The sequence below is a fragment of the Notechis scutatus genome, chromosome 1, assembly GCF_049901735.1.
Source record: "Notechis scutatus isolate UNSWTSFEM ecotype Mainland chromosome 1, rNotScu1.2, whole genome shotgun sequence".
NCBI classification, from domain to species: domain Eukaryota; kingdom Metazoa; phylum Chordata; class Lepidosauria; order Squamata; family Elapidae; genus Notechis; species Notechis scutatus.
Window position 1 is genome coordinate 293,225,000 of NC_142009.1, and position 13,859 is coordinate 293,238,858.

At 39.5% G+C, this 13,859-nt stretch overlaps 1 protein-coding gene across 2 annotated transcripts in view; it reads left to right on the forward strand.

Annotated features, from left to right (window-relative positions):
* The window catches only part of ADCK1 (aarF domain containing kinase 1), a 115,656-nt gene that overhangs the window by 46,492 nt on the left and 55,305 nt on the right, over positions 1-13,859 (forward strand). For both annotated transcript variants that reach the window (XM_087952011.1, XM_026664352.2), the window contains one exon: positions 12,945-13,148. In XM_087952011.1, coding sequence (XP_087808137.1) covers positions 12,945-13,148 — 204 coding nt within the window. The remainder of the gene's footprint in view (positions 1-12,944; positions 13,149-13,859) is intronic.

Genomic DNA, 13,859 nt, shown 5'->3' on the forward strand with positions numbered 1-13,859 from the left:
AACAAAGTCCTCCTGTAAGCCCTGTAATTCCCAGAAGAACTACACGTATATCTAGACCGCCTGATAGGTACCAGGCTAACACAGTGTGCCAGATTAATCAAGTTCCTAATTCTGTTGAAGAAATTAAAAAGTATCCTAATAAGGAAAAAGAAAAATGGTATGCAGCAATGAATAAGGAACTGAATTCATTAAGTGATATGAAGGTGTATGAGAATGCCAAATTACCTGTAGGAAAGAAATCCATTGGCTGCAAATGGATATTTAAGGTAAAAATAGATAAAGATGGTAATTTAATCCATAAGGCAAGGTTAGTAGCCCAAGGTTTTAGGCAGAATGCTAATGACTACGATGAGGTGTTTGCACCTAGTCTTAAGGCAGCAACCTTGAGGGCAGCTTTAGTGTGGGCAGCTAGTAAAAACTATATAGTTAACCATTTAGATGTGGAAACTGCTTACTTGCATGCCCCATTAAAACATATTATTTATATGAAAAACCTGTTGGTATTAAAAGTGAAAATAAGGATAATAATGATTGTTGGTTGTTAAAGAAAAGCCTCTATGGTCTAAAACAATCAGGCTATGAATGGAACCAGTATATTGTAAAGGAACTAGACAATATAGGATTTAAAGCTGGTTTAGCCGATCCATGTCTGTTTAAGAGGGAGACAAATGGGAAAGTATCATTATTATTACTATTCACAGATGACATTGCATTGATAACTGAAACTAATGATGAAGCAAATAAAATAATAGCATCATTAGGAAAGAGAATAAAGATCAAGCAATTAGGGAGATAAAGAAGTATCTCGGTTTGAATATAAAGAAAACTCAGAAAGGTTTTAAGATATCTCAGGAAGATAAGATAAGCAAATTGCTAAAAGATTACAAGATGGAGCTTTGTAAGCCAGCTAAGACTCCAATGAGTCAGGAGTTTAGCAACACTGATGTACAAAGCCCTGAATTTGATAAGGTGATTTATCAATCTTTAATTGGTAGTTTGAGTTATATTAGTAATTGGTCTAGACCAGATATATCGTACTGCGTGAATCAGTTGGCTAGATTCAATTCTGCACCATGTGAAAGACACTGGAATGCAGCTAAGAGGATATTAAGATATCTTAAAAAGACAATGAATTATTCATTGTATTTAGAACCAAAGGGTGATTTAATTCTGAGTGCTTATGCAGATGCTAGCTTTGCATCAGAAAGAGACACTAGAAAGTCGACTTCAGGAACAGCCATAATGCTGGGTAAGACATTAATAGGCTGGAAGTCAATAAGACAACAGCATATAAGTTTGTCTACTATGGAGGCAGAATTCTCCTGTTTATCATTGTTATGTACAGAGTTAATAATGTATAAACAAATGTTAATTGATATAGGTATAACAGTAGATTATCCTATAATTATACATGAAGATAATCAGGCAGCAATTCAAATGGCCACAAATATTGGAGTAAAAACAAGGAGCAAGCATACAGATCTAAGATACCTAAACGTGAGACAATCTGTAAGAAGTAAGATGATTCAGCTAGAGTACTGTATGTCGGAGGACAATTTAGCTGATAATTTTACTAAAGCCCAAGGTGCCAGTAAGCACCAGGAGAGTTGTGAAAAATATGGGATTAGATTGTAAAGGTATTATATATTTATTTCACCCAAAAGGGGAGTATGTTAGGTATAACATTGATACCAAATATGGTTTGGGTGAATAAATATATAAAACTTAGATATCATGGTTTAAGTGCTTATCACTTTAAGCACAATGCAGCAGGCAATTAGCCGATTAAGGGTGCGGTTAGAAGTTACAATATAAGGAAGCATTAGAAGCTGGAAAGCTTACTGTCTGACTGTAACTGTGTGCTGCTGCGACTAACTGTCTGTTACTGTGTGTTGCTGCGACTAACTGTGATTACTGACTGTGAGTGCCTGTGACTGAACTGTTATTGTTTGCTACTGTTTGCTGAATATCCAGCGTTTGTTTCTCTGGAGAGTGAAACCGGAGGAGGAGAAGATATCTTTATCGGCTGATAAAGATATTGCAAGGACTCTTAACTTGGACTATAATAGTGAGTCTTACTGGATGGAAATACTGTGAATGACTTAATGGACTGAATGACAATGCTTAAACTCTAACTGGATTAAAAACTATTTAAACTACAAACAGTGTTTGTGTTCAGTGTGTGTATACTCTGGGGCCCTTCCGCTCTCCTTTGGTTGCCTGGCTTGACTACTGCTGCAATACTCTTCTAGGGGTTAATTTCAAAAACCTAACACGTATCACAACTTTTTTCCCCTTCGCCAAACCGGGCATGAGCGTGGCTAGCACATGACACATCCAGCCATGGGCCGAGAGTTTGACAACCCTGCGCTAGAACAAACATGAAGTATTAGACTAAATACTAAAGAACCCTTGAAGGGCTTGTATCATTGACAGAATTCTGTTTCTTATTAAAGTGGCTTTGCTAGGTGTCCATTTTTCATTCTTTGGCTTTAAATAGTCTTCTCAGTGTTATATTTTAATATATTTTTTGCTGTTTTAAAATGTATGTATTTATTTATTTGATGGTATCTATTTATATGATTGATTTGGGTCAGTATATCACATTTACTACTGCTTTTAACTGCCTTGAATCAAATCCTGCAGTCAGAATTCAGCTCTCTAAAATGTTAAGTTTGATTTAGCAGTTGCTTATCATATGCACTTATTCAGCATTCAGTTTTATTCTTTGCTAAGTTTGATAATCTACATTAGGTACTGCCTTCCTACTATGTAGTAATGGAATCCCACTTTTTGGAAATCTTTGTTTCATTTGTTCATGGTATTTGTCCATGGTTTGCCCTTAATTGAAAAAAAAAGTGCAAATAATCTAGTGTTGTACTCTCTAACCTTTCAGCCCCATTAATTTTAGCCTGAGCTTGAACCATTTGGCAGTTTTTATAATGACAGACAGATTTCTGTTTGGTGAGCAGCTGAGGTCAAATGGTCCAACCTTTTATGCCTTTCTGGGACAAGGACAGCAATAAAGATAATGGGTTTTGAAGGCAAGATACATATATACCTGGCTAAGTTTTAGGAGGATTGTTGGAGGTCAGAATATTTGAAAAGCTATGATAAGAGTAGGAAAGAAAGGGAAGAAAAAAAGGAACGTTCTCTGTTGCCATTGTAGATAAGGCCAAAAAATTGATGTAGTGATGGGGTTACATAAGTTCAAAAACACCAAATGTACCCAAGTATGTGGTAATTCTTTTGTGAAGCCTGCCCTTCACAGCCAGCCTTTCAAACCAGAGACTATCAAGGTCAGCAGTGATGACCAGAAATTTATTTCTGGTGATGATCAGCAGAGTGTCCAGTATATCGTGCCAGGCATGATGATTTTACAAAATATTCACTTGCAATGCAGGTAAATAGAAAGCATCTTGTTCAGGATAATGACAGAATAACAATGCCAATCTGTGACTATGCTGTGTTGAATCATCGGTGTCATGGGTGGGAGAGGAACTTCTATAAATATAAGGCCTTTCTTTACAACTTAAGTAGAAGTGGTATCCACTCAACTATGACTTGGCAGGAAACTATACAGGCAAGGCATTTACTGACCACATTGCTATTCCTCATCAGTACTACTAGTCACCTGACTTTCCTCCAAGATAAAGGATGACAAATCTCAACAAAGTTTATATACCTTGAATGAGGTTGGGAAGTATTACTTTAACATTTCTTCAGTTATGAATTACTTAAGTCTGTCTCATCTCTGGACCAGGGATGAGATGAAGGTTATATTGTTAGGACACAGCAAGCAAATGATGTTGGCAGAGCATGGCTTTTTTGTGGCTAAGTGCAATTAAGGACAAGGGTATAAATATATACCTATCACTTTAGGTGTCATATAGAGCAGTGATCCCCAACCTTTCTTATGCTGCGGCCCGGTATCCCCAACCTTTTTTATGGCGCGGCCCGGTACCGGCATTAGCTGGCGCCGCCATCTTTTTGATGAAAAGTGCTTCCGGTGAGCTTTCTACCCGGAAAAGCTCACCGGAAGCACTTTTTCATCAAAAAGATGGCGGCGCCCAGCAAACCAGCGGCCCGGTAGGACTTGTTCTGCGGACCGGGACCGGTCCGCGGACCGGTGGTTGGGGACCCCTGATATAGAGAAAGAATTCTCTTCAGCTTTATGGCACAGGAAGCTTTAATAAAAGCTTGACTACTATTGGCTATTAAGTCTGACCAGATTAGAATGTGCCAAACTGTATGGTTGTTAACAATTTGAGGGAACCTCATTGAAGGAGCTTCAGATGATGTCACTGCGGATTATTTTTTTCCAAATGAAATTAGTAACATTTATCACACCACAATAGTATTCTTCAGAACATCAGTATAAGTGACTTAGACAAGTGCTTTTTGTGAGTTGGCACTTGTTTTAAAAACATATTCCCCATAACAAGTGACCCTAAACTTTCAGCTCAAACGCTAGATCAGTGATCCCCAACCTTTTTACGCCACGGCCCGGTATCCCCAACCTTTTCTATGGCGCGGCCCGGTACCGGCATTAGCTGGGCGCCGCCATCTTTTTGATGAAAAAGTGCTTCCGGTGACCTCACGGAAGCACTTTTTCATCAAAAAGATGGCGGCCATGCCCGTGAGCTTTTCTGGGCAGAAATGGCTTTCTACCCGGAAAAGCTCACGAAGCGCATCTTTTTTGATGAAAAGTGCTTTCCGTGAGCTTTCACCGGAAAAGCTCACCGGAAGCACTTTTTCATCAAAAAGATGGTGGCGCCAGCAAGCCAGCTGCCCGGTAGGACTTGTTCCACGGACGACGTCCGCAGACCGTGGTTGGGGACCCCTGCGCTAGATGATTGTTGCTTGAAAGTACAAAGAAATATTATTGCAGCTTGTTCAAGGTTTTCTTCCCTTTCCAAAAGAAGCTTATGTTAACTTAGTTTACTCTGTTGGTGTTTAGGTATTTATTCTGAATTGCTGTTGACTTTACTAATGGAGTTAACAGAAAATGCTACTGATGCTGCTATTTTCTGTTACAAATCCTTCGATCATTCTGATGCTTTGTAGCCACCCACACTTCTGAATCTGAAAAGGCCTACTGGGAGGAGTTCCCAACCTCAGAATGTCTTCTCTTGCAATTTAATTAAAGCATAGGAAGTTAGAGGCTGCCAACAAACTAGATGACAGTACAACGAAGACAAACATCCTTACATATTCTTGGTTATTCATGCCTAAGATAATGCAAAATCATTTTGAACAAATATTATCAAATTGCTCTTTTCTTTGGAAGACATTTTAAAACCAAGTTTTTTTTTATTAGAATGAAAAAGAATTAATAACAGAATTGCAGGATAATTTGTGCCATTAATGAAAATTGCTTCTTGAAATTTTATACCATTTTGGTGGAGAGATGAACTGAATCCTCCAAATTTCTCAGGGATGGATGGAGCCATCACCAGGATGCAAATTATTGTCAAAATGAGCAACGAAAGTTCTTCCCCTTTTGTACAGTATATGTATACAATATGTGTCACAACAAATGTATAAATGTGGGGATGAAGCATATCATTAGCTGTTTTTATATCGCCCACCATGCTTTTGATTTAATAATACGAAAGAGCAGTATGATTAGGATTTATTATAACCATTATTACAGTTTTGTAAATTAACTATCCCATAGGATTATTCTGGTAATATGGAGCATAGTATTTTTTTCTTCCTATTTCTTTAATATAGATCTCTGATGCAGATATTATGACCTATACATACAAAGTGTAAAAGTACTGGTACATCACTGCACATTTTTGTTGCCTATTTGGATTAGCCCACAGTGAAGGGAATTGAGTGATTATATAGGAGTGGTGGCTAACCTTTTTGCCCCATTACTCCAGAGGACAATGTGCTCGGGTCCCCCCATGCCCCCTGCACATGCGCATACAACCCCCCCATGCCGTGCATCTGTGCGCATGCGTGAGCCACCCCCTGCACACGCTGCACATCTCTGCGCATGCATGCACATCTCCTGTGCACCTCAACCCCCCCGCACATGCGCACCAGACATCTGACAATCAGCTGTCGGGCAGGCGGCAGGCGCGCATATGCAGTAGACCTGCTCTGGGCGAGGGCTCACGTGCCGGCAATAATGGCTTCTGGCACACGTGCCATAGGTTCGCCATCATGTTATATAACATAAAATTGGTGTTGATTCTTATCAATCTCATCAGGAGACTTTCTTCAGAATCATCTAACAAAACATCCTTTGCATAATATAACCAAATTATGATACATTGAGTCTGGTCATTTGTGCCTTGAGTGAAATCCTAAGTTAAATTTTAGAGATATTTAGAAAATATATATAAATGAGAAAGGAAAAGATCCATTTTGCCCAAGAAAGAAGAAGAAGAAGAAGAAGAAGAAGAAGAAGAAGAAGAAGAAGAAGAAGAAGAAGAAGAAGAAGAAGAAGAAGAAGAAGAAGAAGAAGAAGAAGAAGAAGAAGAAGAAGAAGAAGAAGGAAGAAGAAGAAGAAGAAAAAAATTCCTTACTAAGGCAATTTCCCCAAGTTGAAATGTTTTCTAGAAATTTGAAAGCTGACATATTTCGTAAACTTTTAGTTGACTTAATGAAAATTTTGCTTTAATATGGATTGTGAATTTAAAGATGAGAAAATGTGTAGTACTTTTTATTTAGTTGCAGGTTATTTCTGTGCAACTGGAATTTAATCAGAAATTTCCTAATTCAAGTCCAGTGTTTTAGCGATTGAATGACATTGATAAGCAACAATAGGTGAGATATTCCAAATTCAATTGACTTTTTCTGGATTGGCTCCAGTAGCCCATATGCCAGAGGAAATCATTGTCTACAAAATTACTCACATTGCATATACTAAATTAATGAAATGCTAAAGGGTGCTATGAGGGAGTCCCGTTTTGGAAAATGTCTCAAATTGTTTTTCAAGTATAATTTTTTAAAAAAACTTAAGGTACCAAGTTTTTCTAAAAATAACGTTTATGAAGAATCTATTGTGTTTTCCTGGTATTTAAAGACCAGCTTCTTCCTACACACATTAAATCTTTCCCTTAATAAAAATTGCAGCCCAGATACTTATATTAGTTATTTACCCCAAACCAAGTTAGCTAATGAAAATGTCTTTAATTAGCAAAAGGCAGATTAAAATTGATAGGTCATTAGTAAATAAGAATTGATCAGACCACAAATGACCAAGCTTGGAGCAAAATGAAGATGGCACAAGCTGTGCATATATTAAGCTACAATGGAAGAAGGTATAGATCAAAGTGACCAGAGCTTGCTTCTTTCTTTCTTTCTTTCTTTCTTTCTTTCTTTCTTTCTTTCTTTCTTTCTTTCTTTCTTTCTTTCTTTCTTTCTTTCTTTCTTTCTTTCTTTTTCTGATGCAGGTAGGTAGGTGGCCATTGCATTCCTGAATGTTATTCCCTTTGATCTTCATGATATTTTCAGTTTGGGATCATGTTGGAAATCTGATGTAAAAGTTTGCCCAATCACTTTGGAAAAAGAGAAAAGAAGTATTTTCCTCATGTGTAAAGGTGATCTATCTGCATCACATTATTATATTATATTATTCATGAATTACAGCATGGAAGTTAATTCTAAGGGCATCTTGCTGTAGCAATCCTTCAAATTCTAATGTAACAGCATGTTTTGTGCCACTGGATCTTTAGTTTGTAATTGCTAGACCAGAAGAAAGTTTGCCACTGCGCAGGCTGACACAAAAAGAAAATGATATTTGCCACATTGACTTTAGACACTTGGTTATTGGGATTCTGAATATATGAACTTAAATTTTAAACTTAAATTTACTTACTTAAATTTTTGGACTTACTTGGCCTAGATGGCTATGGTGTAGGGCTAATAAAACAGCTTCTGTTAATAGGTGGATGGTTGTTGAAATATTATTTATAGCAGATGGCATGACATTTTGCGACTCCGAAAGTGAAAATCAGTTTATCTCAATCTGACCTGCTCAAATAAAGAATAATAAACTAAGAGTCAATGCAGACAAGAGGGAAGTTCATTTTGTCTAGGTCAGGATACACAATTGGCAGCATTCCAGATGTTGCTGAAGCACAACTCCAAAAATCCCTTATCGCTGACCATATTGGCTAGAAGCAGTAATTCAGCACCATCTGGTATGCTTCAACTTGCCTACTCCTGATCTAAGTGAATGCTTTTTATCCCTTTGCATAAAGAGCTGGGATTTCTTTAAAGTGTAGATACTTCTAGCCTATGACTTGTCACCATAGCCTATTGCTCAACTTCTGAGATTTCCCTGTCAGCCTGTTCCTCAGTTGTATTGTATTCACCAATGCTGGGGAAATCCAATGGGATTTGTTTTTCCTGCCGAGCATTTTCCATAGGTAACTATTTCCAGCCCGTGAAGTAGCTTCTTTGTAGGCTAGGGCTACGATGATGGTGAAAGAGAGAAAGGGGAGAATTAGTTCTGAAAGCGTTCTTGCTCAGCTGAATTGTATTCCGGCTAGCCTTCCAAGTGTGGAGTTGGCACAACTGGATTGGGATAGAGAGGAATGCATTTGTGCAGAGTAATCTAAGCATTTCATTCTCCCAGACTCAATCAACCTGCATGGAGGGAGTTGTGTGGGGACAGTAATTCCTCATTCATCTCTCCCCTCCCATTTAGAATTCAGATCAGCAAACTGAGCTTCAGGCAGAAGGAAAACATGATGAGGTTTCAGTGTATAAAGAGAGGAGAGATTCAGAATTATATTCCCTGAGGGGGGAACAGAAGAAATGAATCTGCCTTATTTTTCTTCTATGAGAAGAATAGGTATTTAAGTAGCATTATAACTGCTGTTTTTGCTGCAAAAGACTGATACCTTTTGGAGAAGAAGAGATCTTGTCTTTCCCCCCCCTATATTTATTTAAGATCACTACCTAAAGCAGTCCTGTCTCTTACCCCTTTGTATTCACTGCTCCTCTTTCTAATGATTACAAGTTCTCACAATATTTTAATCCTAAATTTGGGCTAATGAAATACTGAATGAAAGCCCACTCCTTGATTGAAAGCCTGGGAGTTGTTAATTTAATCCTAAATTTGGGCTAATGAAATACTGAATGAAAGCCCACTCCTTAATTGAAAGCCTGGGAGTTGTTACTAGGCCAGTGGTGGATGCTTGGGGTCCTCCACCCAGAGTGAGAGTCAAATGGAGGGGTTAGATGAGTTGGCCTTCTTCCAGAGAGGAGCCAGCTTAGGAGGGAGGATGCTGTGCATGTCCAGGGTGAGAGGAGTGGAGAGGTGAGAGCCATGTGGATGCTGAGACCTTGAGCTAACCTGCTGTGCAGGCTCCCTTTCTCATCTGTCTCCCAAGGATGTCTGAAGGAGTGAATAAGAGTGGCTGGAGGGGGATGGTAAAGCTCTTTGCTCTGAGAGGTCAAGGTAGGCGGGGGAAGATCACCTTTGGACAGGGGTCGCCAACTTTTGGACCTCAGGGACTACCAAACTCATAATTTTAATTCCGCGGACCACTAATATGAATTTTGACTGACGGTGGCTTGCTGACGTTGGTGGGAAAATTGGACCCAGATTCCAGAGCTGCAGTAGTCACAAGATACGTTGGTCATCCCAGAGCTGCACTGAAGCTCCACCACTGCCGCTGGGGGGAGAGAGCGAGAGAGTGAGATCTGATCTAACCTCAGAAGGCTGGTGGTGATTCTCTCTCTCTCTACACACACACACACACACACACACACACAGGTCCCTCATACCCCTCCCTTGTCCAAGGCAGTCACATTCCTTCACTAACCCGATTTTCAGCTCCGTTCTCAGAGAGAGAGAGAGGAGAGAGAGAGAGAGAGAGAGAGAGAGAGAGAGAGACTATATCCTGCAATCTCAAATAAAGAATGATCAATCGGTAGGAAAATGGGGTAGGGGATTTTCCTGCAGACTTTTGGGGGGATTTTCCCAGGGTCTCTGCTGCTTCCGCTTTTGGCTGCATGCAAGGAAAGCAGCAGAAGTCTTTCTTTTTTAACCCCAAACTCCACCAGAAATGAGTCTTTGGGACCCTGCAAGGCATCCTTCTCCAAGAGGCTGCACCATTCTGGTGGGATTTGGGGGAGAATAAGAAAGACTTTTGCTGCTTCTGCTGCTTTCCTTGCATGAAGCCAAAAGTCTCTCTTCCCCCCCTGAGAACGGAGCTGGAGACGGTATCCTGCGATCCCAAATAAAGAATGATTGATCGGTAGGAAAACAGGGTGAGAATTTTTCCTGCAGACTTTTTGGGGTTTTTCCCAGGGTCTCTGCAGAAAAAGCAGAAGCAGCCAAGGTTCAGGAGAAGAGTCTTTTCTGCTGTGGTTCCTCAATTCCAATAACATGCTTTGCTAAAAAAAAAAAACCATTACAAAATAAAGCTGGGTTGCCATAATATATATAATGTTGGGTGGTTTACTTTTTGACTGTGAAAACTAACAGTTAATGGAAATTCTTCCAGCATCTTACCCTCACAAATCTCGTTTCAGTATTTTGAAATAATCAATTTGGTTTATAGTCTCTAGTATCTTACAAGAAGGGCTCAGTCTGAAGAGTGGAATTTGTGGAGGACAACTCTCTTGATTCATTGGATGAATCCCAAGCCTTGGACTCAGAGAACAGCTTCTACTTAGGATGCATGGGACAAGTTGCAAGGTCCAGAATAGAGGATCCTATTGGAGAATGACCAGAGACTGCTTTTGTCCCCTCCTCAGAGCTGCTGCAATAAGCTCCTGAATGTTTTTGGGACTGCATAGTTGACTTCTGTTTTTTAATGATATCTTCTAATTCTTTTCACTTAAATGTTATAATAGGCTTTCTACTGTACTGCAAATACGTCACTGCAAACAGCAAGATGGGCAGTATATTAAACAACCAAACAACCAAATAATCTTTGTTAACCTGATATCTTTTCCTAGAAGCATCATGTAAACCAGGGGTACCCAACCACTACCGGGCCGCGGCGTAAAAAAGGTTGGGGATCACTGATGTAAACGATGTAATAACTATTCAACTTCTATGGAGAGTTCATGATGATTCATGTCTAGCTATGATGCCCGTGTGGCCCTCTGTATGTTCCATAAGCAATATTATTGCATGCACTGCATGATAATATGCTTTGCACTTCATTACATACAAGAGTTTACAAATCATCCATTCAAACCAAAATTCTATATTTTGGGCAGTTTCAAGGAAGTTTTGATGATGATGATGATGATGATGATGATGTGTAATTGTGCACACATTTTTACAGCCACCACTTGCAAGTGCAGCGACCTTCAGGTATCAAAATCCTTTCTACACACCATCTTTTGAAATAATCTCTAAAGTGTTCTACGGTTTCTCCTCCTGTCACAGCATTTAAGAAATCAATGTGCCTCTTTCAAACACATTGCTGACCATTATTGTTCAACCTAGGATACTTATGGGACTAGTATGCATGTATTCACTTGTCTCTAAGGAGACCAGAGTTGTTGGCTAGTAGTACTTTACTATATCTTTGCAATGATGTGAGTTATGATTTTCTTGATGCTTCCTAATAAGTGGCTATCAAAAATGTTTATGATTTTTGATAGCCACTTATTTTAGCCACATGTTTATGTTCATGATTTTTAGAAAACAAATTAGCATGTTTAAATCTATACGGGCAAGTACTGCAGGTTCCCAGCCGCCTCGCCTTCATGTATATTTTGTAGAGTTACAGGAAATATATTTTTGCTTAGTAACATAGGGAATTGGGGCTAAGATGGTCTCTTTTCTTTTCAAATACACCCATCTTGCCTTTCTTTTCCCCTAGAATACAGGTTAACTCTGGAAAGCTATAGATAGACCTCCCCTATTTGGCTGGCTGCTGATTGCACCCCCTCCCTTCTTCTCTGCTGGAGACAGTGTCGAGGACAATTATCCAAGCTGCATAAAAAACTGTTTCCCTGTAATGAGTTGAACTCCTTGTACTGTGACAAACTGCCCAGCTGCTCTGACTCCATCCCTTTTTCTACCTCGATCTGCACCTTTTCCGTTCCATTTTTGACATAAGACATAAGAATTTATTTGTCATTACACTCGCTAGCGGGTGCAACGAAATGAGGTGCTCTTCCACAAAGTAAAACTGGACAAACACCACTAAAAGAAAAAAAAATTGAACTAAACACAACCAACCATACAATAATCTCTATGCAATTTAAAAATGTAAATACCCCATTACTCTCAGCCATTTAAATTCCACAAAATTTTTTGGGGGTGCTGGTTCTTTTTTCCCCTTCCCCTTTTGCAGCTCTGCTATTCAGAGAGAGGAAAGGGATAAACAATCCAGTCAAGGGGTTAAAATGTATAAAACCGTGGCTCTTTTTGTCCTCCATAAGCCATACTACAGGTGGTTGGACTTTTTCATGATGAAAGCACACTGCTTGTTCTGAGAGAGTCCTGGTGGTGACCTTGCCCTTTGGCATGCTATAGCTCGGCCCATACCAAGAAAGCTCACCGAGGCTCGTAAAATGGAGGATCCAAGCAGAAATTGAACAGCTGTTAAGCATCAGGTTTTGAGGGGTGGGGCTTGCGTCCACTTCTTTTTACTGCATATTTTAGAATAACCTTAAAGAATATGTCAAGGGGGGCTGGAAACATTCATGACTAACCAAACATTTAAAAATCTGCACGTGCTGTAGGTGTCAGCTCCTACTGATATGTTTTTGGGGATAATGCAGGTGCAGTGCAGACATTGCAAACAAGGATATTGACCTGGGGTTCTTTTAGTGGGGAGAGATGCCTGCTTTTCTCTGAAATGTGCTTTCTATCCTAATGATCCAATTCAGGAAACCTCCTGATTAAACCATTATATCTCAAAGACTTGGAAGAGGATGTATGGAAGGATGCGGTATACAATTTGGAGAAAAGGTTTCAAGCAACGTTTCCTTTTCTCTCTCTGCAGGTGCACCTGCGTTCCGCAGAACGTCTCCGAGATTTATGCTGTGCCAACCGAGGTACCTTCATCAAAGTAGGACAGCATCTGGGGGCTCTTGATTACCTCTTGCCTGAGGAATACACCCGCACCCTCAAGATTTTGCACAGCCAAGCTCCTCAGAGCAGCAGGCAGGAAATCGAGCAAGTGATCCAGGAGGACCTAGGCAAAGGGGTATGTCAGGCAATCAGCCTTGGTTGGCTGTCATTCAAGCAAGGCAGCGGAATGTAGTTTGATTAGTCTTAGGGGCCTGCTTAGTGGTTTTCTATTAAAAAGACACAGTTATATACATAACAGTTATACATTTTCTGCTTCTTTTCACCCCCTGCAGGTTACAAGCATTTTCCTCAACACAAAATAGCACTTCCGCTGCAGGAATACTCCCTTATTGTTTTTTTTTTTTTTTCCTGTGTGTTTTGTCTTTTTTTTTTTTCAGTGCTCAAAATGAACTGTTGGTTCTTTTAAAACGCTGGCTCTTTTTTCTAGTTCTCTTGTCTGTTTTGATTGCTTTGTATCGTGTTCAGTGGGTGATTGTCACAGAAAATCTGTTAAAGCTCGTACAATTGTCAGCGACAGGGTAAACTGACTGCATTATTTTGTATATATTAACTTAGTGGGGTTAACATTCATTTCAGGAGGTCAGGGTGGCATGTCTTATTAAGGCTAGCTGTAGGAGTTTTCTGTTCAAGACCAACAGTATTTACTGCAAACAGTGGTATTAAAGTCTTTATTGTAAAAGTCCAGTTAGTTCAAAAGGATCCAGGAGTGAATTGCTGAATCTGGAATGTACAGTAGAATAGATGAGTGGCATAAATAGAACAAAAAAGGAAAGATGGTCAGGAATCCAATTACTTGATAAGACTGATACCAATTTGGGGTCACATG